Genomic DNA, 22,748 nt, shown 5'->3' with positions numbered 1-22,748 from the left:
CTTGAGTCTGTGATCTGCTATTCCCCTCTAAGTTCAATAATACATGCCTGCTGAGAAGTAGAGCCCAATATCTTAAAACAAAACAAACAACCCTCTGACCAAAAAAAACAACCTTTTTCTAGCAAAAGCAGCCATAGCTGGAGCTACCCCCTTCAGTGAGCTGAACACTACAGCTAATTCCACATGATGTAGTAAAAGGGGAGAAGACAGAGCTTTATCATCATTACATGTTAGGCAGCTGTCAGGATTTTGAAGTGTCACAGCTTCTATTGCCACAGGCATGGCACTGATCAGAGCTGGAGAAATTCCTGGTTGGCTCTGTGGCTAAAAATGCTGAGGGTGATGTATAAGCCATTTTATACCTAGTTACTCAAAAGAGTGTCAGATGATTCTGCAAGAGCTCAGTACCACATAACAGGACAAGCACACAGAAAGTGATGCAAAACATTACGCATGAAACAGTCATGGGTGGACAAAATGATGCTAGTTAAACCTCTCATTTCAAGGTTAGAAGAACAATAGCATACAGTGAACATGCAACTTGGTCATGTTGAAGCAAGTACAGACCCTGAGGTTTTGTTTGTTTGTTTTGTTTTTAACAAAGACCCCCATTTTAATAAGCTTTGAAAAACACATGGCTGTATCAAAAGTAGTAGTGACCTAGACCACACCTATGTCTCTAAGCAGTGACTTTTCTCAGGTAGGGAATAAAAGTGTTTCATTGTGGATCTATTATACATTATAAAAATTCAAAGCGAAAGCTAGTTAAAAATTTGTGCTGGAAAATTTCCTATCAGAATCTGCTGATCTATGGAAACATTTTGGTTTCAACAAACTTCCAAGAGAACCCTGCCTAGTTTCCTGCCAGGTCACCTGGTGGGCTGCTAGGGAGCCCGAGTTTTCAGCATCAAGCTTCCAGGACAGCCCTGCCATTGAGCCTGACTGGGGGAGTCCAGGACTTCCAGGGTCCCTGCTGTGGAACTGGAAGTCCTGGATTGGACTGGGGTTCTCATGGTTTCCAGGTGTCCCTAACTCTAGGAGTCAGGCCAGGGGCACAGTTGGGGAAGAGGGGGAGAGTAGCAAAAGGGAAGGGAACAAATGGAATTATTTCAATTCCCCCCCATAAAACAATTTTTTTCGTCTTAAGGAAAATTTTGAAAATGTCTAGGTTTTGTTCCAGTTAGGAACAATTTTCTTTTCAAAGCATTGGCATGTCCAGTGGAAAGGGATTTCTGAATTTCAATCAGCTCTTTTTAAGACATCCATCTATTTCCTACTCATATGCCACAATGATGCCAGAAGGCAAGAGAAGAGGCTGGTGTAGGTTGCAAGTAGACAAGATAGCAAGTTGCCACAGCATGGGTTAATCTTGGCAGCAGGTAAAGGGTTAACTGGAACTTAAGATTTCTAGAAAATTAATTAAATGGAACTAGCTGATTCACACAAAAAAGAAGAGAAAACCATGCCGCTATATGCATACTGAGTTATTTAATATGTTCGTGTTTGTTGTGTTTGAACGGATTACAGCCTCTCTGTTTTGTTCCCATCCTAATTTAAAAAAAAAAAAAATAGATTGCTTAATTGAGAAGCATTTGCTTTGGTTTCCAAAACATTTGGTTTAGGCAGCATATTTTACCCTGTCTAGATAGGAGTTATTGGGCAGGGGGACTGGACACCCAACAATTAAAACAGCTGAGTGTTGCTTCTGATTATTTATTACTGCACTGCAAGAGGCCACAGAGAATTTTTCAGAGACTATGACAGGAAAACTGCTTCCACTTATTAAGATTCAGCAGAAAAGACATTTGCTGTCCCATTGGTCCTAGAAGGAAAGGGGAAGACAGTGTCTTTGGATTTCTTTCTACAGTTCCATGCGACTTCGATGCACCCAATCTGGGGATAGTAGAAAAACATGTTCTTCTCTTTGGTATAATGTTTTAATTCTAGATGAAGGATCGCAGAGGCCTTTGGACATAGCACAGCAAAATTAAAATTGATTTGCTGTGTACATTCCACTCTTGCCCATTCCCTTGCTATGTTACTGTCACTCAGAGAGGTTGTTGACTTGGCTGTTACAAGTCTTAAAGAAATAATAGAAATGAGACAAAAAATGTAGGTCTCCTCTGAAAAGGGACTAAAAAACGGCACTGTGGGGTTCCATGCTGATCACCTCCAGCACCTTCCAAGTCCCATATGCTCAGTTTACAATTAAGAGGATATATTTTTCTACCACCACAAAGTTCTCAGGTTGTGCTCTGAAAGTCAGCTCCATTCTTTCCTTTGTGTGCCTCACCAGCCAGCTATTTTTGTAGACCAGATCACACCGTTAATACCTTTGCAGCCTCACTGTTGAATCTCAGTCAATTATGCACTGAGAATCAACAGCAGAAATAGAATCAGGCTCAATCCTTCTTATCCATTTGGCTCTGCAGAACTAAGAGATGTAGAAGCTTATTTCATCAATGACAGCTGCAGTGCAAGCTGCCCAGTAGAAAAGAGCTGTTTTCCTGTTTAGATTCATTTGAAAAAATGTTTTGGATGAATGCATGTTAGCTTATGAATTGCTGTCAATGGTGCACTATGGGCCAAAGTGTGACACCCTTACTCACTATGCAGCCTTTAGGTAAAGGTATCAAAATCTGGCCCTGGGAGTATTGCTGCCAGTAGTCATAATTTGTGGAGGCCTATCTCAAGTTACTGTGCATTCCCAATTGACTAAGAGCCTAACATCCAAATTCAGCAATATGATTTGATGACCATGCAAGCACTTCTGAAATGAATATACGTTCTAGCATGACCACACAGTGAACCAGCATGTTTTTCCAGACATGAGCTTCCACCCTCCCCTCCTAAATGTTCCAGATATACATGAGAACAAAATCTTACACAAGTGAGTGCTGAAGGAGCTGTGTGTGAGCACATCCAAATTTAGAATTCATTGTGATTTTTATTCCCCACTATTCTCCCAGATCTATTTCCCAGCCTGTGTGCCTCTAACTTTAGCTAGAAGGCCCACCTCAGAGATGGATGGCTTTTCAGTCTCCATGATCATTTGGTCTTTGGTGAGAGGTCAGAGACTGCCAACAAGAAATGCAAATAAATCTAACTGTGGTGCTGTGGATACCAGTCCTGAAGCAATGGACAGAGAGCAAACCCATCATTACATGGGTCATCAGACACCCACGTTATTTTAACCAGTTTTGGTTACTATCCACATGGGCTGGGAGTTGATCCAACCATGATGGAAGTAGTAGTAGCGAGGTGACTCACCATCAGAGGTGGTACTCTCCTTGGTCTAGGTGCCTAATCCTCCACCTCAAAAGGGGAGCAGGGGGCATTTAGTACCTTGCAGGAGCAGGCCCCAGATGCTCTGCATTTTAAATCATCTGCTGAAATAGGTCACAGGACTCCATTCTACTTCTATAAATTCACTGGTAGATGTGATGGAGCAGATTCACATGGCTCCCAAACTGCAAACATTTAAATGAGTTAGAGAGTTCCTTGTTTTTAAATTCCATGTGAGACTTTAAATGCCTCATTGATAAACTGCTGAAAAAACTCTAACGATAAATGGCCTTAAAAGTTAACCCAGAGTGAGTGAGTCATGCTGCAAATTAGTGAGCCTTGGAATGTTACAAAAGTTTCTGTTTTAGACATCTGCTTCAAACAATATGTTTTAAAACAAGATCATCATCTTGGATCATCCAGATGGCCTTTAAACTTTACAATCAGTAAAACCACAGGCACCATGAAAGAGGTTGGCTGGAAACATATGCAACAAATCCACCACACCTCTGCAAACAGGAAGTTCAAATGAGCTACCAGCAGTTGCACCCTTCCTGCCTTTGGGTTTATAGATCCACGACAACTTTGAAATGTTGGGTTTTCTTTTTATATTCTGTTCAGAAAGAAATGCCCTTTTATTTTGTAGGATTGTCTAAATTATTCATGGTTATACAGAAAAACTGCACTCCCAAGGTAATGAAAGACCTGCCCACCTAATGAGGCAAAGAACTAGTATATTGTGAAGGCTCTTATTCAGCTGTGAGAGAGTTCTTGGCTTTACCAGACTTAGAAAGGAGTAATGCCTCTAAAATGTTTATTAAGACCATGTATTGAAAAGCACAGGAACCTCCCTCCCAGAGGAACATCGGGGAGAACAGGACTCTTACTCATTTCTATACTCCCTCTGCTTACAAGAAAGGATGGACAAAGCAGAGAAATGAGTGTGGGCTGCATCATGTGCACACGTTCACAACTGATTGTACCGTTATGTTCAGGCATACACATGGAGAAGTTAGAATTCTATGTTTTTAACTATTTCGAGAGTTGCAACGTAAGGGTTGTGTTTTTTAAGCAATGATGTTAACACATGAGAACTAAAAACGAGAGAGACAGCGGGCACAAGCGAGTGGTTCCGTAAAACAGAGAGGCGCAACTCAACCATCCCGAGGCTGGCTCTCTGCAGAACTGACCGAGCACATGCTTTCCTTCAGAGCCCCTTGGCCTGCAAACAGGACCAGAAAAACCCTTAGGATTTATAGTGATAGCTGGCAATTTTTACACCGCTTCCAATATACCATAGAGCGGGGACCGGCAACCTTTCAAAAATGGTGTGCCAAATCTTCATTTATTCACTCTAATTTAAGGTTTTGCATGCCGGTAATACATGTTAACATTTTTAGAAGGTCTCTTTCTATAAGTCTATAATATATAACTAAACTACTGTTGTATGTAAAGTAAATAAGGCTTTTAAAATGTTTAAGAAGCTTCATTTAAAATTAAATTAAAATGCAGAGTCCCCCAGACTGGTGGCCCGGACCCAGGCAGTGAGAGTGCCACTGAAAATCAGCTCGCGTGCCACCTTGCAGGTTGCCTACCCCTGCCACAGAGATACCAAGACACCCATATTTCTCATCAGAAAATGAGATCAATAACTTCTTGCTTACAACCCTTGATCTGAACAACAAAGGTTTTATAAGCATGGAGAATTTTTCTAGAGCCTAGTTAAACTTTGGGCCTGCCCTGGTTAAAATTATACTGGTCTTAAAAAACTCATACCTGTATCACATTGCTCAACTACTTTCTATATACATCAAAGCCACTGATCACAGTTACTGGTGGCCTGTCATTCAGAGTACACAGGGAAAGGTCATAGCCTTGTTAAAGCGTCTAAATCTCTGATCAGCTAGACACATGAGAAAAAATGAAAGCATAGCAAACACTGGGCTAAACCTCATAGTTTAAACTGCTACCTTTCAAACAGCAGACATCAGCCAAATCAACAGCAGGAAACGTTCATAATGTAGTGTCTTCAATGAGGAGGAAAGAAAAGAAAAAAATATATATTTTGTATTTATTTCAGGAAAATTGAAAGTCTGTCTCAACAAATCTATAGGCCACAGCCTGACAGTTTCTGGTGTGAGATGGAAGAAAAAAAAGGGACAATAACTTAACGGGAAAATGTAGTGCCATAACAGACAGAGACCATCTCAGGTACTCAAGAGATTTAATAAAGAAGGCTATGACAGTTTCCTGAAAGGAAGCAAGTTTTTATATTTTTTTTCCCCAAGGAAATGGACATCTCCGGAAATGGCTATTTGCAAAAAGGAAAAAATACCAAATTCCCTAAAGAGAGTGTTAAGTTTATTTAAGCTGTATGGTTTTATTCAGCCTTAATGAATATCTGTTTGTCCAGGGACAAGAGCTACTTGCCTGCTCTCTCCTGTGAGTGAGGACAATGAAAAACCTAGAGATTTTACTGAGCCCTAAGCAAGCAGAATCTTGCCAGGCTGACTATATCTCTACAGTTGATTTGAAATATTGCAAAGAAATATTTTAACTATATGTGCTTAGATTAAACTATCTTATTTTTAGCTAATCCAATTCCATTGGATCTCACAAGCTAGGGAAGATTAGGATAAGTCAGGTAAGTATTTGGAGAGGGATCACCAAGTAGCACTTCAAAACTTGTCTGCACCATAAGCTTGCATATGGAGGTATGTCAGGGGATTGAAAAGGTGGCTGCAGTACCAAAACTGTTCTGTACCACATACCATGCTGTCTACATGAAATGGCACTGGAGATTTAGTAGGTGGAACTCTTCCTTCCAAATCTGTATTGAACCAATATCCTATCTTGGCACTGGGGAACTCTGTTACTAACAGACTTTATGGGTACAACATAAAACATACTAAGCTCCCAAATGTATTTAACCACCGAGTCCTGACCAAACCTCACTCAATATATTTCATTTTTCCTTCCTACTTCTCCATTTCCTGGTCTGAGCTAACAACTCACAGCAATACTGCTCAACAGCTCACGCAATTCTAGTCCACAGATGGCTGGCTTTTTTAGGAGTGCATGAAATGAACCCTATACCTAGCTTAGGGAATTTCTACACTACAGTGATATTGTTATGACATTCTCTGCGAGGTGGGAACTGGGTTGATGGAAGAACCCTGGCTATAGCTACACCAGGGGATAGGTCGCCTTAACTATGGCATTCAGGGCATGACATTTTTCACAGCCTGAGCAATGTAGTTACCTTGATCTAATTTTTAAGTGTCGCTCAGGCTTTACTGGGGCTCTTCATGTTCACAAGGCATTTTGAGATCCTTAGATGAAAGGGTCCCCAAGCAATGCAGGAATCCATTATAATATTGCTAGTTTGTCCGTGCCACCAGTTTTATTTTATGTACATGCAGTCAAGAATGTACAGAAAGATCTGTTTCCTGGCGGCAGCTGAAGGCACTGAGGGGGTTGTGATAGCTCTAAGTCTAGGTTTGAAAGGTGCACGAACAGGCATAATGTTCTGTGTGCGCTTAGGGTGACCAGATGTCCGGTTTTGGATTGGAACACCTGGTCAGAAAGGGACCCTGGTGGCTCCAGTCAGCACTGCTGACAGAGCAATTGGCTGTCAGATTGGCAGCACTGCCACACTGTGGGGCTAGCAGGCTCCCTGCTAGCCACTGCACCGCGCAGCTCCCAGGTTGGAAAGCAGCTGGCACGTCTGGCTCCTAGCCTTAGGGGCAGCCTGGGGGGTCCATGTGCTGCCTCACCCCCAGTGCAGCTTGAATTGGCTGGGTCAAGACAGGGGAGGAACTAGCGAAAGCGTGACTCACGAGTGCTCAGCTGGAAGCTGTTGAGGGGTCACATGGTACACACCTCCCCCATTGCTGCCTGTCCTTCTCCTCCTCCTCCTCCTCCTCATGTGGCTGGGCTTGAGCTGTAGCACATGCCATGCAGTGAACCGCTGTCTGTCTGCCAGCCTCTCCATCGCCAATCGCCAGCACCCAGGAGTTTGAGGTATGTGTACCCAGCATTTGGAGACAAGGATATGGGGCTGCATCCCCATCCCCGAACACTGCATCCCTCCCAACCCCAAACGCCCTCCCATTCCACTATCCCTCTCACTGCATCCCTCCATACCTACCATCCCAGCCCTGTACCCCTTACAGTGCTCTCCCACCCATCCTCTCCACCTCCCAGAGCCGCCACCCTCATGTCCCTCATCACCCACAGCCCTGCAGCCCATTCACCTTCATACACTGCTGCACTCCCATTATGTCCCTATACACCCCGGTGCCCCCCACATCTTCATGCACCTGTAGCCTTCTGCCTCCCCCTGCATCCCCATCTACCCCACATACTCCCCCTCACACACACACACACTCACCCCTCCTTCACTGCCCCCTCTCACCCTCAGCCTGCTCTTGTCCTTGGCCTCTTTCCCTCCCTATCTGCTCTCCTCCACACACACACACACACACACACACACACACACACACCCCTCATCTTTCCCCCTCCAGCCCACCCTCCTCCCTTCCCTGCTGGATGATTTAGGCAGCCCCTGGAAAAGTGTATGAAAAAGTGTCTCTGTGTAGGCAAGAGTATGCATGCATGCATTGTATGTGTGTAAGAGACTGTGTGTCTGAGTAGGGAGGTGTGTGTATTGTCGCATGTGTGTATACCCATGTGAATAAAATTTGCAACCTAACTTTTTGACTTAGTCTTTTTGCTGGCTTCCGCACAAAAAAATTGATGACATAAAATAGATGTGTATTCATTTCATGACAAGTTTTTAAAAGAGAAGACATCTCTAAAAGAAATTTATTATTTCTTAAAAAGTGAAGGTCGTTGGCTCTTCTGCCATTACTAGTTAATGTATCATACATTTCTCCCCACCTTTGTCTAGCTACATTATAAATTCTTTGTTGCAAACTCTGTGTGTGTACGTATAGCACCCACCACCCTGGAGCCCTGAACTTAGTTGGGGTGTCTAGGCACTAGACAACAATTGTAATATTAAATAACGTGGAAGTATATACACGTTAGAGCATACTAAATGTGTGCATATGAATACACGTGTGTATCTGCATGTAGGTGTGGGAGTCAGTTTCCACAAATTTGGACAGGTGTGCACTTCTGTGGTTGTAGTCTACATATTTGGGCTTCAGGAGTGAGCCTTTAATGGAACCATTGCAGCTGTGATAATATGTGGTCCTAATTCCACACACACAGTGGCAACAACTTTAGTGAACAAAAAACATGGAAGCTGGTTATAAAAAGTGGGAGGACGGGGAGGGAAAGAATCATGAAAAGCTTTTTAAAAAAAAAATGAAATTTCACAATGACCCTTTTTGACTATTTTGCTGCCAGCTCTAGCATCCTGTAACAAACAAAACCTGAACTTAGCATAATACATCTGTCAAAACAATAAATATGAAAGTTTGGGCCTTGCAGTGAAAATGAGCACTTGAGAGGGGGTGGGGGAGGGCAAGCACCGGGGGCGGGGATGCAGTGAGCAGCGGATGGGGCGGGGCGAGGCAAGAGTGTTCTGTTTTCTGGAATTAGAAAGTTGCCAGCCCTATGTGTGCTGGAGGAGTGAGATTTTAAGCAGTTTCTACACCTGCATAAAAAAAAAAAAATAGTGTGGCTTGTGCTATATCCCAGTGCTGCTTATCAGCACGAACTAGTGGACACGAGAGGCTGGGTGGGAGCAAGTTCAGGACCCTGGAGGATGTTCAGCTCTCGTAGCAATGCTGGTAAACCCCTTTTCCCCATTGCATTTGTGCTCGGAGAGATTATGGTTGCTCTCTGCATCTGTACTTCCCAGGCCTTTCCCCCATAGCAATATTGTGCAGAAACAGGTATAGATTTGGCCTATTTTTCTCCTGTACATTTTATAATTTATAGTGGAGTCTTCGATCTTACCCTTTGTTGGTACGCTACATGCCTAGAGGGAGGGAAGTATATGTAGGACTGTAACTAAAGGAAGTTATTACCCCATCCTGATAAGCTGGTTAAAGACCTTTCAGATATGTCTTGCAATCTTTTCCTTTGAGATACTGCACACACCCACAGCATTTTTCTTGAAGTCTTTTGCAAGACAGAGACAAGCCCCTTCCAAGATCACTACTACAGCACTGTAAAGGGTTGAGATGGGCTTGTGAATGTGTTTGGCATGCACTTTTCTGCAGCTCCAGCCTTCCTCCAAAGTCCTGAAGTCGCTGTCAAAGTACAACCTGACCTTCCCAACCACTATAGTCCTGACCTCATGCAACAGACTGCCAGGTCAGCAGAGAGAGGTACTTCCAAGGGGTGGGTGTGTGTACACACCTCCTAATTAAATAGCCTCTTCTACGACAGATGGGTCACCATATTGTATCTTATCTAGGAGGTTTGAGCCCGAGGTACAAACATTTACCAGCACACTGACAGTTTTTAATGCAAGCCCCAAAACATTAAATTGGAAAGGTGCAAAGACTCAACTATTATCTCTTCAAAATTACAGCCCTATGATTAAATTCAGCACTTGAAACATTAAACAGTGATCCGGAGGGGGGGGGGGGGGAAAGCTGCAGCTCAAAACCATAATGCTCAAGTTCTCTGCCTCTTTATCCAAGAACCTTTGCAAAATCTTTGCTCTTTCTTCTCTCAGAATCAGCTCTCATTCCAGTGATTAACAAGGCAAACTGAACACCAAGAGGTAAGGAAAAGGAACAGTTAAAGATCACTATCAGTTTTTAGAAAGGTTGGGAACAGAAGGGTAAAGAAAAAGATCATTCTATCCTTTGTGAAGAAAAAGAAAAAAAAAAAGTGATAAAGGATGGGAGAACTTAGAATGTGAAGGAAAACTGAGTCACTATAAGAGACCAGTTACAGATCATGGATAGTCTTGCAGAAATGTCAGGGACTTCTCACCCTTTCCAAGTGCAGTACAGTCCTATTGTCAAGTTACAAAACCAAAATGATTTGACAGTTAAATGACAAGCCTACTATAGAAGGTTAAGATTATCATAATGCTATCACGGAAAACAGAAATATCCCCTGCTGGAGAATCTCTCTCCTTTTTCCACATTACTTGCTCTATTGTGAGTGATCATCTACAGTACCTCAGTTTAGAGGTTCTAGTTTTCATTAAAAAAGACTTGCCTTCGGCTAAGGAGATGGCCTACTAAACAAGGATGGTCACCAGTGAGAGCAGCTTCCAACATAGCTAGATTCCCAGCTGGTGTAAGTCAGCATGGCTCCACTGGCTTTAATGGAAATATGTCAATTTACACCCCTGGTGTCATGGTATCAAGTTTTATGAAGGGGGAGGAAAAAAAAAAAAAAAAAAAAAAAGTCATTTTCATGTCTTCCCCTGAAAATTCCAGCAGTTAAGTTCGCTCCAGTAAAGTTTTGATTCGCTCCAGTAAAGTTTTGATTCGCTACACTGAAGAGTCAACATATTAGACCAACTGCATGTATCACTATAAATGATATTAGCAAAGGGGGAGCTCCATTTTGCACCTGTTCTCATTAGTGGTCATTTTGGCCCAAGCTGTCCACAAGAAGGATATGTGGCTGCATCGTTTCTCAAGTGATACTTGCATCGTTTATGCCAGTCTTCCAATGGCACTGTCTTGAAGGACAGCGACACACATTGGACATCACACAGTTTAGCATCATGGCCATTCTGAGGTCTTTATTAAACTTCTGGTTCAGAGAGCATCTCCTCACCTTGCAGGCACAGATGTTGAAAGGCCAGGATATTTAATGAATATAAGCCTAATTTAATATATACATAGTATAAAGCAACAAGAATGGGTTGATACCATTTTCTGTACCCCTTTTCCTTATCCTGTTTAAGTCATAAGAACCAGATCAGACTAAGATATTCAGAGGTTATTCACCTCATGCAGTAACTGTGGTTCTTTGAAATGTGTGTCCCTATGGGAACTCCATTTCAGGTGAGCATATGTAATGCCGACAGACCCCAGGCGGGATTGAACCTGGAACCTCTGGATCTTAGTGCATGAACCTCTACTGCATGAGCTAAAAGCCAATTGGATGTTAGCTAAGGCTGTAGAGGACACTCATTTTCTCTCTCTCTAAGTGGTCTTGGTACCACTAGATGGGACAGAACACCACACCCAGGAGATGTGTGGGTTACACATAGGCCTCTAAAGCCCTTTATCATAGATTTTTCCATTACTGTTCATTTGCTCTGCACACGCACTCTGTACAACAATCTCATGCCACACAAAGAGGGGACATAGATCTGTGCGGGCAGTTGCCTTCTTTATCTGAACGTCTAACACAGAACACAGTCTGAAGCAGAGGAGGAGGGCAGCAGCAGAGCACCCATATGAACACACACTTTGAAGAGGTAGAGGTCCTGCACAAGGTGACTACTCTCTTCTTCTTCAAGTTGTGTCCCTATGGGTGCTCCACTTTATGTGGCTACTGAACAGCATCTCCACAGAGCTCGGGAGGTGCACGTGCATCTGAAATAGAGCATCTAAAAGGAAAATTAATGTTTTTGATGTTCAGAAGATCTTTGATAACTTCCCACGTTACTATTCTTCAAAAAACACACTCACAAACTCGCTGCTTCCAGCCTGAATCAGGACAGAAGAGACACAGTGTCCAGGAAAAGCTATTCAAGTAGTATTTCCATACCCAAAAGATTCAGACTGGAGAGGCATCTGAATCAGTCCATATACCTGGATGCCTCTGCCAGGAGCCATTCATAATTCAGATTGACATCCAAGCTTCTGCGACTAGACTATCAACTTCTATATTGTTTTTCTAACGTAAACTGTCAACTCACTGGAGCAAGTACCACATTTTTCTTTATTATTTGTACCACAGTGAGCCTACTGACATACGGAAACCAAGACGACAATATCCAAAGATCTGGACATTTGTCTGCCTCCATTTTAAGTTGGAAGTGAGGTTACTTTGAATGTTTCAGTCATGCTTGGCCATATCACAAAAGCCTCCAACCAAGTCTATGCCGTTCACTTTCTCTGAGTAACATGCACGTGCTGAAGGACATCATTTCAAGGAGACAAGTCCCAGGCTGAGGACCTCATGCTACAGAAGGAGTTTTGGCCTTGTACTCACCCAGAAGATGATGTTGTAGCTGAAAAGCAGGTATTTGTACCAACAGCTGATTTCTGGGTTAGAGTATCGGTAATAGTGCATCTTCTATAAAGCAATATCTGTAGAGGAGGAAGAGAAGAAAGGGGGGGGGGGGAGTCAGTTCAGCCTAAAAATTCTGATGTTTAATATGAGCTTTCTTCAGTCTCAGAAAAAGAGTCCCTGTCCCAAAAGTTTATATTAAAAGGATTACTGTAATTTGAAATCTAGTCAAATTTCAAAAAGATAGATATTCAGTGAAATTTCAGATACCACACTTGACACCTAGTTCTTTTTGAAGAACTAGATAAATACATGAAGGATAGATTCATCAATGGCTATTGGCCAGGAATGGTGTCTTTAGCCATTGTTTGCCAGAAGCTGGGAATGAGCGACAGGGGATGGATCACTTGATGATGATTACCTATTCATTCACTTTGGGGCACTGTCGAAAGACGGGATACTGGGCTAGATAGACTTTTGGTCTGACTCAGTAGGGCCATCCTTATGTTCTTATGACTCCAAGTCCCACTGCCAATTCTTGTGGCTTTACAATATTTTCTAGTTTTTTAACCAGTTCTGTCTCCCTGTTGCCATCTGAGAGAGATAAATACAACTGGGTTTAATTAGAACTGTATAGTCAAAGGCCCACATTGATGGTTTCAGGCTCTGTATTAAACAGACAACCCTTTTTACGCCCTCCTTGGCCCAGGACACTCCATGCACATACATGGACTTGGACTTTCCATCCAGGCTGCTTGTCCTTTTCCCATCATGCCTGATGGACTTAAGATGTGATGGTAAATATGGTGGCACACAGTGAGATAGAGAAGACAGCTGTAAGTAACTGAGAAAGAATGTTACAGCGGGAGATTTTGTTAAGCTCTGACAGATTGTAGCACTGTGGTATTTTTAATCTTCCTATACTGCATCAAATTTGCATAACTGGTTTCATTTAGATCACAAGTCATGCAGTTACAAAAGCTTTGATCTGATGGGCATTGCAGAGAGTTCTGCTTTCTGTGATTCTCAGTATTCTAAGGAGGTCAGCATCAGCCATGGGAGTTGCTCAATGTTTCAGAAAACTGAAGCCTTCAAGGGCATTATTCCTAACTCATCTCTCTACAGGAATGCAGCAGACTGCCCCATATAGAAAACGAAAACCACAAAGAGCAAAGCCTCCCAGCCGAAAGCTATTATGCTGAAGAAGTCCTAAAGAGCCCAGTGTGTGGGAAAGGCCCAGCAGCCAACACCAGTTGGTCTGTCATGCTGAGACCCGTGCAGGAGAGGGGTTAACACCATTTCCACATTTCAACCCTCTAATTATCCCTTTAAATCAAGGGTTTCCCTCCCAGGGGATTTTAGTAGAGGCTTAGCGAGGAAGAGGAAGTAATAAGATTTTTCAAATGGTTTGACCCCAAATAAGAAATGAGACAAGATGTTTGTTGTGGAATTACATTAAATGGTGTAAAAGGGAAAGCGGGGGAAAACAGACATTCACAGTCCCAGCCTGATAGGGCCAGACTGTAACTTTATAGATTGCCAAGAGTAAGGCAGGGGCACATAGCAGCATAGTCCCAGAAGCAGATTCAACCACAACTCCTCCCATTTCGATCTGGAGAGCGAACAAGTTATTTCAACTCTCTTTGCAGTGCAGCATACTCCTGCATGTCAACTGGCCATCTGGGAGGAGGTGTAGAGAAAAAGACAGCACCAGGGCTACTTCTAACCCCCAACCCATCTGCTCACTTCTTTGCAGCGGGGGAATTCAGGGAGAGCAGCTACTGCTCTTCCATCCCCCATGCTGTGTCTGGGGTCACAAGCTGTGTATGACAAGTGGGTGAATAGGACCCTCATAATTAATCAAACACTTCTGTAATAGCAGCAGAGAATCCTGTGGCACCTTATAGACTAACAGACATTTTGAAGCGTGAGCTTTCATGGGTGAATACCCACTTCATCAGACGCAGGTAGTGGAAATTTCCAGGGGCAGGTATATATATGTCTCGCCAGCAAGGCGAGATAACGAGGTTAGTTATCAGTCAGGGAGGGTGAGGCCCTGTTCTAACCCCAGTAGACGGTGTAAAAACCAAGGAAGACAAACTGTTTCTGGTAATTGCAGCCTTCACAGTCTTTGTTTTGTCGAGTCATGTACTGTAAATCTGCATATGAACTATGAAGTCAAGCATGTTCTCTTTGAAGTCTGGTCCTGAAGTTGTTTTGCTGGCAGGAATAGCCACCTTAAAGGTCTGCTATATGTGTGCCAGGGAGGTTTGAAAGCGCTCTCCTACACGGTTTTTGTATATTGCCATGCCTTGATATAGATTTGGTGTCCATTATACCTTTTCCGTAGAACTGTCTCGCAGTGTGGCCGATTCACATAGCAAGGGTAGCATTGGCTCTGGCTGTGATCGCGTATATTACATGAGGTTGGAGTGCAGGTGAATAAACCAGTGATGGTATTGGCTATCTGGTAGGTCCTGTGATGGTGTCAGCTGTGTACATATGTGGCAGATGTTGCATCGAGGTTGTTGCATGGATTGTTCTGATCTGAGTTACTATGTACGGCTGTGCAAGTTGCTGGGGAGAATACGTTTCAGGTGGCAGGTGTCTGGGCAAGGCATTAGGCAGCCACCCAAGACACACGTGAAAGTGTGATCAATTGTCCAGATTGTGGGTTTGTATTCCCTGATTGATCGCGTTTGGAGGGTTTAGCTGTGGCTGTATGTGATGGCCAGTGAGTCCTGTGCTTTCTTTCTCGTTGGTAGGTTGCAGTAGGGAGGCTGTCTCGGGTACAAACGTTCTGGACTCTGTTGTTGTTTTCCTAATTCCTCGCTGCGGTATTGTAGTTTTGAGAAATGCCATATGTGTGGCAGATTTTGATAGGTGTTGTCCTGTCGAAGGCTGTTAGAGCAGAATGCGGTTGTACCTACAGTCTTGGCTGTAAACAATGGATCGTTGAATGCCATTAACATCAAGTTCATTCCACTCACGCACACAAATGTAATATAGCGCCAATCATCGATGCCAAGCAATGCCCCTCTGCTATTGTACTAATCGGATCCAAACGACAGGGCGATCACTATGAAAAGATAAATGGAGCACAAACTCAGGATAAATAAGAATGGCAATAACAAAACCTGTAGGAGAAGCACTTCAGCCATCCCTGGCCACCACATAAGCATGACCTTAAGGGTGGCTATCGCGCATAAAAACTATCAGACAACTTCAAGAGAGAGAACTTGCCTGAGCTTGCATTCAGATTGCAAATGTGACACCGAACAGCTCAGCAACTAAACAAAGAGACTGTGAATTGGCTTGCCAATGAACCGAACCAGTTCTCCCTCCCTGTGTTTCCACACTCTCTACTGCTGAACAGGCCCACCCCTCACTGATCTGAACTAACCCGTTACGTCTAGCGTGCTTGCTAGCAATATATATATATCCTGCCCTGGAAATTTCCACTACCATGGCGCTGACGAAGTGGTATCACGAGCCGCAACTGAAAGCTCACGCTCCAAAACGTCTGTTAGTCTATAAGGTGCCACAGGATTCTCTGCTGCTTTTACAGATCCAGACTAACACGGCTACCCCTCTGATACTTCTGTAATAATTACCCTTGGTGTCTGTGCTAGACCATTCTGTGACGCCTGATACAAAGTTGTGTTGTATTTTTGGTTGTAACAAGAAATATAGTAGGATGATGGAGAGGTTTGTCACACAGATTTACTATAAAAATTATTCTACTCCTTACCACCCTCTTCCCCTCACAAACCAAAAAACCCCCACAAACAATTATTGATTTTTAAGAATATCCCATTTTACATAAGACTGCCTTTTTGAGCTTTCAAAAGGTATTGCTAAATGTTTCTAGCAGTATGATGGAGTATTGCCACCAGGTCTGTTTTTAAGTTCATAACCAAACCTTGTCTCATATCAAGTTGCCATGAACCTGAAACTCAGCACCAAGCACAAACTTTTGGCTGCAAAAAGGGAGTAATGCCAAATCAAGCCCCTAGGGAGAAGACAGGATTATTCTTTGCCCATGCAGGTCCAGGTGTGGAGTGTCCAAGATGCACCTCTCTCAGAAAGAAATTAAGTGGTCTCATAGGTCTGGGAAGGTCAAGACCAGATATCACCTGGTGGTCACTTTGGGGCCTCTGCAGTTTTCCTGACAACCAGCTGCATTTGATGGTCTTCGCCTATTTAGAAAACAAGTCAAAAGATTCTCATCCCATGCTTACTCACTGGCATCCAGCATCACTTTGTGATGTTCCTCACACAGCTTTTGGGAAACTCCCGTTAATTCAAACACAAATCCTAATTAGGAGGTTCATTATCTACTTCAGACTATGGGAGTAAGGTTTACTTATATTGGGCTATATCTAGACCTCTAAATAGCCACGCAGCAAATACAGGTACTGCTAACTAACATTATTTCATATAGAGAAGCATCTCTTAATATCAAAACACTGAACTCAAAATTAAGTTCATAGTGCTGAGGATTAGAGAGGTTTATTTTGGAGAGAGAGAAGGCATAAGAGAGCTAAAGTCAACCTCCATGCTGTTGGACAAATTCCCTCCCTTTCTCATTAAGATATTTCAGCCAGAGTGCCCTTTCACCTATCAGCAGAAGCTCATAATGGAAAACTACAAGGTAAGTGATGAGATATGGACTCTGGTCCTTTATGAACAGTGGACAATCCCATTATTGATAATCAGGTTTTTCCTTTTCCTGGGATCAATTCACTCAAAATATACTGGTTGGGCTTTTCAAAACTGCTCCATGTTAGGCTAACTTCGCTGCTTTTGAAGGCAGTTGGAATTTTACTAGACTTCAATGTGAGCAGAAAATTAGGCCACTGTAAAGGGCTTTTGAAAAATCTCCCCACTGAGTGCTTATCAACTCCCCCCTCGACGTACATACAGGACAGGCAGTAGGATGGAAACAGCCAAAGCTGGGACTACTGCAGTGTGCGGGGAAGTGGTAAACTGGGGACTTGCTGGGGCGACCCCTTCCCCCAGCAGTGTCCTGGGGAGACTCCCCCCATCACCACCACACACACACACACACACACACACACACACACACACACAGAGGGGACATCAAGACCCAGGTGGTGTCAAAATTACAAATAGGAGAAAGCCAGAGACTCTAGGCAGTAGAGGGTAGAAGCAGCGAGCGCAAGGACCACGGTAGACAGTTCTCCAAATGCAAAGGATCAGTTTTGATTGGACTTTTGCTGACTGGCTGTTTGCTGCAGCCCTCCCTCAGAGTCTCTTCACTCCATATCTGCCCTTCTTCTCCTGTCCCCTCTCAACTTCCTTTCCTCTTTAGCTGATCCCCACCTATCATACTGTTCATTCTGCTACTGGGTTCTACACCTTCCTGCATCTGTGTTTGTCTTGTTCATTTAGATTTTAAGCACTTCAGAGAGGAACTGCCTGCTACTCTGACATTTCCTAACACAATGGAGCCCCACTGCTGGTTAGCCCTTAGTCACTACTGTAATAAAGAATGTTAAAACAAGAACAATGAGAGAGAATGCTGAAGAATGTGGTACCATTGCTACACAGCACCCCAAACAAGAATATCTGTAGCTAGGACAAAGGAATTGTTCACATGGGTTTTATTTTAAACAAAAAACAAAACAAATGACAACTCTGGTTCTTGTACCATGTGAAAATGTGCTCATTTGTGCTCAGAAATGGGTGATAGACCTTTATTCTTTTAAAAATATAGAGAAAGTGGTAGCATCTAATTCAGACCTCTAAGGTCAAGGGCACACGAAAGAAAGTACATTTCAAATTTTCCTTTTCACAATAGATCGTACCCTCAGTGCGACTTAAAACTTTATGATCATTCCACTTGAAACAGACAAAGAGCATGCATTTTAGCAAATGAAAGAATAACTACAGTACATTCCTGACCGCAGGAGCAGTACTGTGTGGCCATATAAGGCTTTAGAGATTAATGGGATAGTAAGCAACTTCTAAAAACAGAGGATCTAACTACAGAACTCACAGTCTCCACTCTGATATAAATACAAACCTTTTCAATGGAAACTGAAGGATTGGGGGGGGGGGGGGGGGGGGAGGAACTGATCTGTATTAGTTTACCAGTACTGTGCAGGCTCCTGCTTACAAGAGGGAAAGGGGGGCAAGTAGGGGCACAGGCCCCCAAATAATGGGTGGGGGCATAGAACTCTTCTGGCCCCAGGACCGCAGTAGGGAGAGTGAGCTCCTTCAGCCCCAGGGCCGTGGCAGGGGCACAGAATGTGCCCCCTCCAAAAGAAGTCAGATTTAAATTCCTGCACATGCCCCTGACTGTAAGTGAGCAACTCATGGGAAATGTTTATTGTATGAATATACAGAAGGGTTTCCTGTGGGTACATGGAGGTTCAGGTTAATAGCCAGCGGGTAACAAACAGCTCCAGCTATAAACGCTTCCTGGTAAAGAAGGCAGGAGATTAGGAAACAATGTCTGTGTTATTAAACTGTGAAGATGATACTGAAATTATAAAGCTCACTTTGCCCAGATAAGGAACAGGCTGGACTGAAGGGGTCTGAAATACTTGAACCCTAGAGAGGAGTAAAAAGCTGCAGCTCGCTCTGTAATTATGACAGACCTCCATCAGCTTGAGAAGACCCACATACCACCTGACAGTATTACTCTTATTAGAGCTAAAAGTAGCATCTAAGGCTGCTAAACAGGATTACAGGGCTGTTCCCACCCACCCACACTCTTTCAGTTTACTTTGTGCAGAGTCACCATCAAGGTTTTGCTACTTGTTTAGTTGCACTTCCTGGGCCTGTTTCTCCACTGCCTTGTACCTTGTTAGAATCAGGTTCCCTTTCTCATGTTCTAGCACTGCAACATGACTTTCCATGATGTGTTCTGGGGGAAAGCTCACAGCCACACCCTGGCATAGGACCTGCAAGAGGGTGTTTACCGGAAACAAAGCCCAAATGGAAACTGAGCAGACAGACATGTCCACAGAGCATAAAAGGAAGGGTGGCCCAACATTAGCACTTCTGTCAGTCACGGGTGTGAAAAAAACCCATGCCCCTGACCAACAGAAGTGCTGTTGTGGACAGCATACGTCAGCAGGAGCTGCTCTCCCACCAACATAGCTCCCACCGCTCTCTGAGGGTGGCTTAATTATGCTAGCAGGAGAGTTCTCTTCTGCCAGCATAGAGCAGCCACGTGCAAGAGCTTACAGCTGTAGTGGTACAGCTGCAAGGTCTGTAATTTAAACATAATTAAGATGATGCACACAAAGAAACAAGGGCTAGAGTCTCCCCGGTTCTTGTGGAGGGAGGAAGGGTGGCAGAGTATTTCAATTTAAATATGTTAAGTATCAAGCTGCAAATACAGAATTAGTTATAAAACCCAGGCATCTTGCTTCTGATCTAGTAGACCAGGAGGATCCAGGAGAAAAAAGCAGCAAGTTTACAGTCCTAAAATGCAACTGAAGATAGCCAAGCCATTGAAGAACCTGGAAGGAACTCCCTACCCCCAACCACCCTCCCCACACACATACTTCAAGATTTTATTTTCTGCCTGGCTTCCTTCCCTCACTGTCTCCCAGACCTACCTTGATTGTTCAGGCCTTAACTTCAGTGAAAAGCCCGCTACAGGAATATCAGCTTCTCCCACACCCTTACTGACAAGCAGGGATCCCAACTGCTTAATCATTTTGACCTTTCTGTGACTGGTAACACATTTCTCCCTACTTCCCTTTCTATTGGCAGCTGGCCAGCCATGATGAACCAACTGCCTGACCTGGAGGAGTGTCGCTATGTAGGTAGTGAGAAATGCTACAGTACCACAAGATGCCAGGGAATTCACACTTGATCAAACCACACTGCTACAAGTCATCCCCCCTCGTCAGGAGGTAGGGTGGCTCTCCAAGACACTGGATCTGCAGTGGAGATCCTTAAAAGAGGCACCACAGCAGAAACACACACAGTTCCCCTTCGGAGCTGCCAGGATGAATGTCTTCCTCCACACTGCTGAACAATCTGTTCCACCCTGTATTCAGGGGTGACACACTGAATGCCTTTCCCAGACCTGAAGAACTCTCTGTGGCTCAAAAGCTCATCTCTTTCACCAACAGAAGTTGGTCCAAGAAACAATTCTCTCACCCTCTTGTCCTCCCACATAGGTGGCTAAGGAGCAAGCAAGACAGCACGCCATGCTCCCAAAAAAATTCCCTCCTCCACAGGGATAACTTCCAGGAAGGGGTAGGGGAGCATGTGGGAACAGACAGCTGTGCAAAAGTTACTGCAAAGCTTAACAGCTTCCTGAAAGGAGAAAGGATGACAGGATGGGGGTAGGATGGGGCATTTCTATGGAGTTCTTCATCCTCTTTCAGCAGAAACTTGGGATCTATCTTCAGAGCTGCTTCAAAGCCCTTCTGACCATTCTGGAGTCTTGAAAATAGAGAGGTAAAGGGCTTCTGTGCCCCTTACTCCCACCTAAGTTAAAGGTCAGGATTTGGCCTATTGCCACTTTTTTGGGGGTGGTGGGGAGGAGGAAGGGGAGAAGAAGAGAGCAAGATACCATCTCTGTCAGTTATACACAACATGTTCTAGGCAACTAAGACTGGGCACATCCAACTCCCTTCCCAAACTTTATTCCTAATTCTGCAAATAGATTGGCTACATGCACTTGACCAAGTCACTTAATCTCTTCCCCTTAGTACGTTTCCTAGTGTAGAAGATGCTCAGAAGCGTCAGTTGCCAGATCAAAATAAAGACATGCGGTTAGTAATATTAGCTTACCTCATACGTTTCACAGATTAGCTAGTTAATATTATGAAGTGCTTTGAAGAGATATAAAGCAATATGTAGGTGGCAATTATCAGCTTCCCCTGTAGTTTCTTATTTTTCTATCTGGAGGTACACCGACTCACTCAGCCAACAGTTATTTCCCACGTATAGCAATGGGAATTTCTTTCAGAGAATGAATACGGAGGGACACTTCTAGCTTTTTAAAGACATATTTCAGCTCACAGCTGCACTGAGAAAAGAAGATAACCATTCAGCAAAAGAATGCTGCAGTTTCCAGTCACAGGCAGTTCAATACCCACAGATTACACTTATCTACAAAGTGCCAGGATTCTAAAGTTTTTATAATTGTGATATGATTCACTGCTGATAGATTTTTAACCCTTACAGCACATGTGTGACCTAAACAGGATAAGCCTTTTCCATATATTATCTATAAAATGGCTTCAAAAATAGAAAAGGGAATGTTACAGATTTCCAAAATACTGTGATTTTTCTACAAAAGTATTGTAAAGACTGGACCAGAGTCTCAGCTAGTGTTAATGTAGCAATGTAGATTTAAGTCAACGTATATCAGCTGTGGATCTGCCCCATGTTTTTAAAATTATCCCAGCACAAACCCAGGCAAAAAACAGAGCAGATGTGGAAATAGGGGGCAGTGGTGGGGAAATGAAAGCTCCATCTAGTAAACATTAGGTCAAGACCAGACCGTCGAATTGTGGGGGTGAATGTGTGGTTATGTAGTGGTGTCGGAGAGGGGACTTTGGATTCTTTGACCACGGGACGTTGTTCTGGGAAGAAGGATTGTAGGAAGAAATGGGATCTACCTAACAAAAAAGAGGGAAGAACATCTTTACAGGCAGGCTTGCTAACCTAGTGAGGAGGGCTCAGAACTCCAGTATGAAACTGGAGAAAAGCCTGTTGAGAGTCTTTAGGTTAAAGTTTAGAGGCAAGAGCAACAAGAATGTCGTCGTGGTTGGTGTGTGCTATAGACCACAGGATCAGAAGGATGAGGTAGACGAGTCTCTCTTTGGACAACTAACTTAAGTTTCCAGATCACAGGCCCTGATTCTAATGGAGGACTTCAAATCACCCTGACATCTGCTGGGCGAACAATACAGCAATGCATAGACAATCCAGGAAGTTTTTGGAGATTGTTGGGACAACTTCCCCATACAAGTGCTGGAAGAACCAAACTAGGGGGTGTGCTCCTCTTGAGCTGCTGCTCACAAACAGGGAAGAATTGGTAGGGGAAGTAAAAGTGGGTGGCAACCTAGACAGCAGTGACCATGAGATGGCTAAGTTCAGGTTCCTGACAAAAGGAAGAAAGAGCAGCAAAATATGGACGCTGGACTTCAGAAAAGCAGACTCAGACTCCCTTATGGAACTGATGGGCAGGATCCCCTGGAAGGCTAATATGAGGGGGAAAGTATCAGAGGGGTAGCCGTGTTAGTCTGGATCTGTAAAAGCAGCAGAGAATCCTGTGGCACCTTATAGACTAACAGACGTTTTGGAGCGTGAGCTTTCGTGGGTGAATACCCACT

General features: G+C 43.6%; 1 protein-coding gene and 1 long non-coding RNA gene across 18 annotated transcripts in view; one reads left to right on the top strand and one right to left on the bottom strand.

The window, feature by feature from the left end:
• The window catches only part of TSPAN14 (tetraspanin 14), an 83,214-nt gene that overhangs the window by 31,268 nt on the left and 29,198 nt on the right, over window positions 1-22,748 (bottom strand). For 15 of the 17 annotated variants that reach the window (XM_032786321.2, XM_032786323.2, XM_032786322.2 and 12 more), the window contains one exon: window positions 12,397-12,494. In XM_032786321.2, the coding sequence (XP_032642212.1) occupies window positions 12,397-12,477 (81 nt within the window). In that variant the 5' untranslated portion in view covers window positions 12,478-12,494. Of the gene's footprint in view, window positions 1-12,396; window positions 12,495-16,550; window positions 16,614-22,748 lie in introns of all 17 variants that reach the window. The other 2 variants (XM_032786326.2, XM_032786331.2) reach the window with 1 other exon arrangement.
• LOC142047817 (uncharacterized) overlaps window positions 7,811-22,748 on the top strand; it is a 30,209-nt gene continuing 15,271 nt past the window's right edge. Inside the window, exon 1 of the long non-coding RNA XR_012657083.1 lies at window positions 7,811-9,590. This is a non-coding gene — a long non-coding RNA (uncharacterized LOC142047817). The remainder of the gene's footprint in view (window positions 9,591-22,748) is intronic.

This window comes from Chelonoidis abingdonii, chromosome 15 (genome assembly GCF_003597395.2).
Source record: "Chelonoidis abingdonii isolate Lonesome George chromosome 15, CheloAbing_2.0, whole genome shotgun sequence".
Taxonomy (NCBI): domain Eukaryota; kingdom Metazoa; phylum Chordata; order Testudines; family Testudinidae; genus Chelonoidis; species Chelonoidis abingdonii.
The sequence above is the reverse complement of the archived record's forward strand: the minus strand, read 5'-3'. Positions and strand labels throughout refer to the sequence as shown.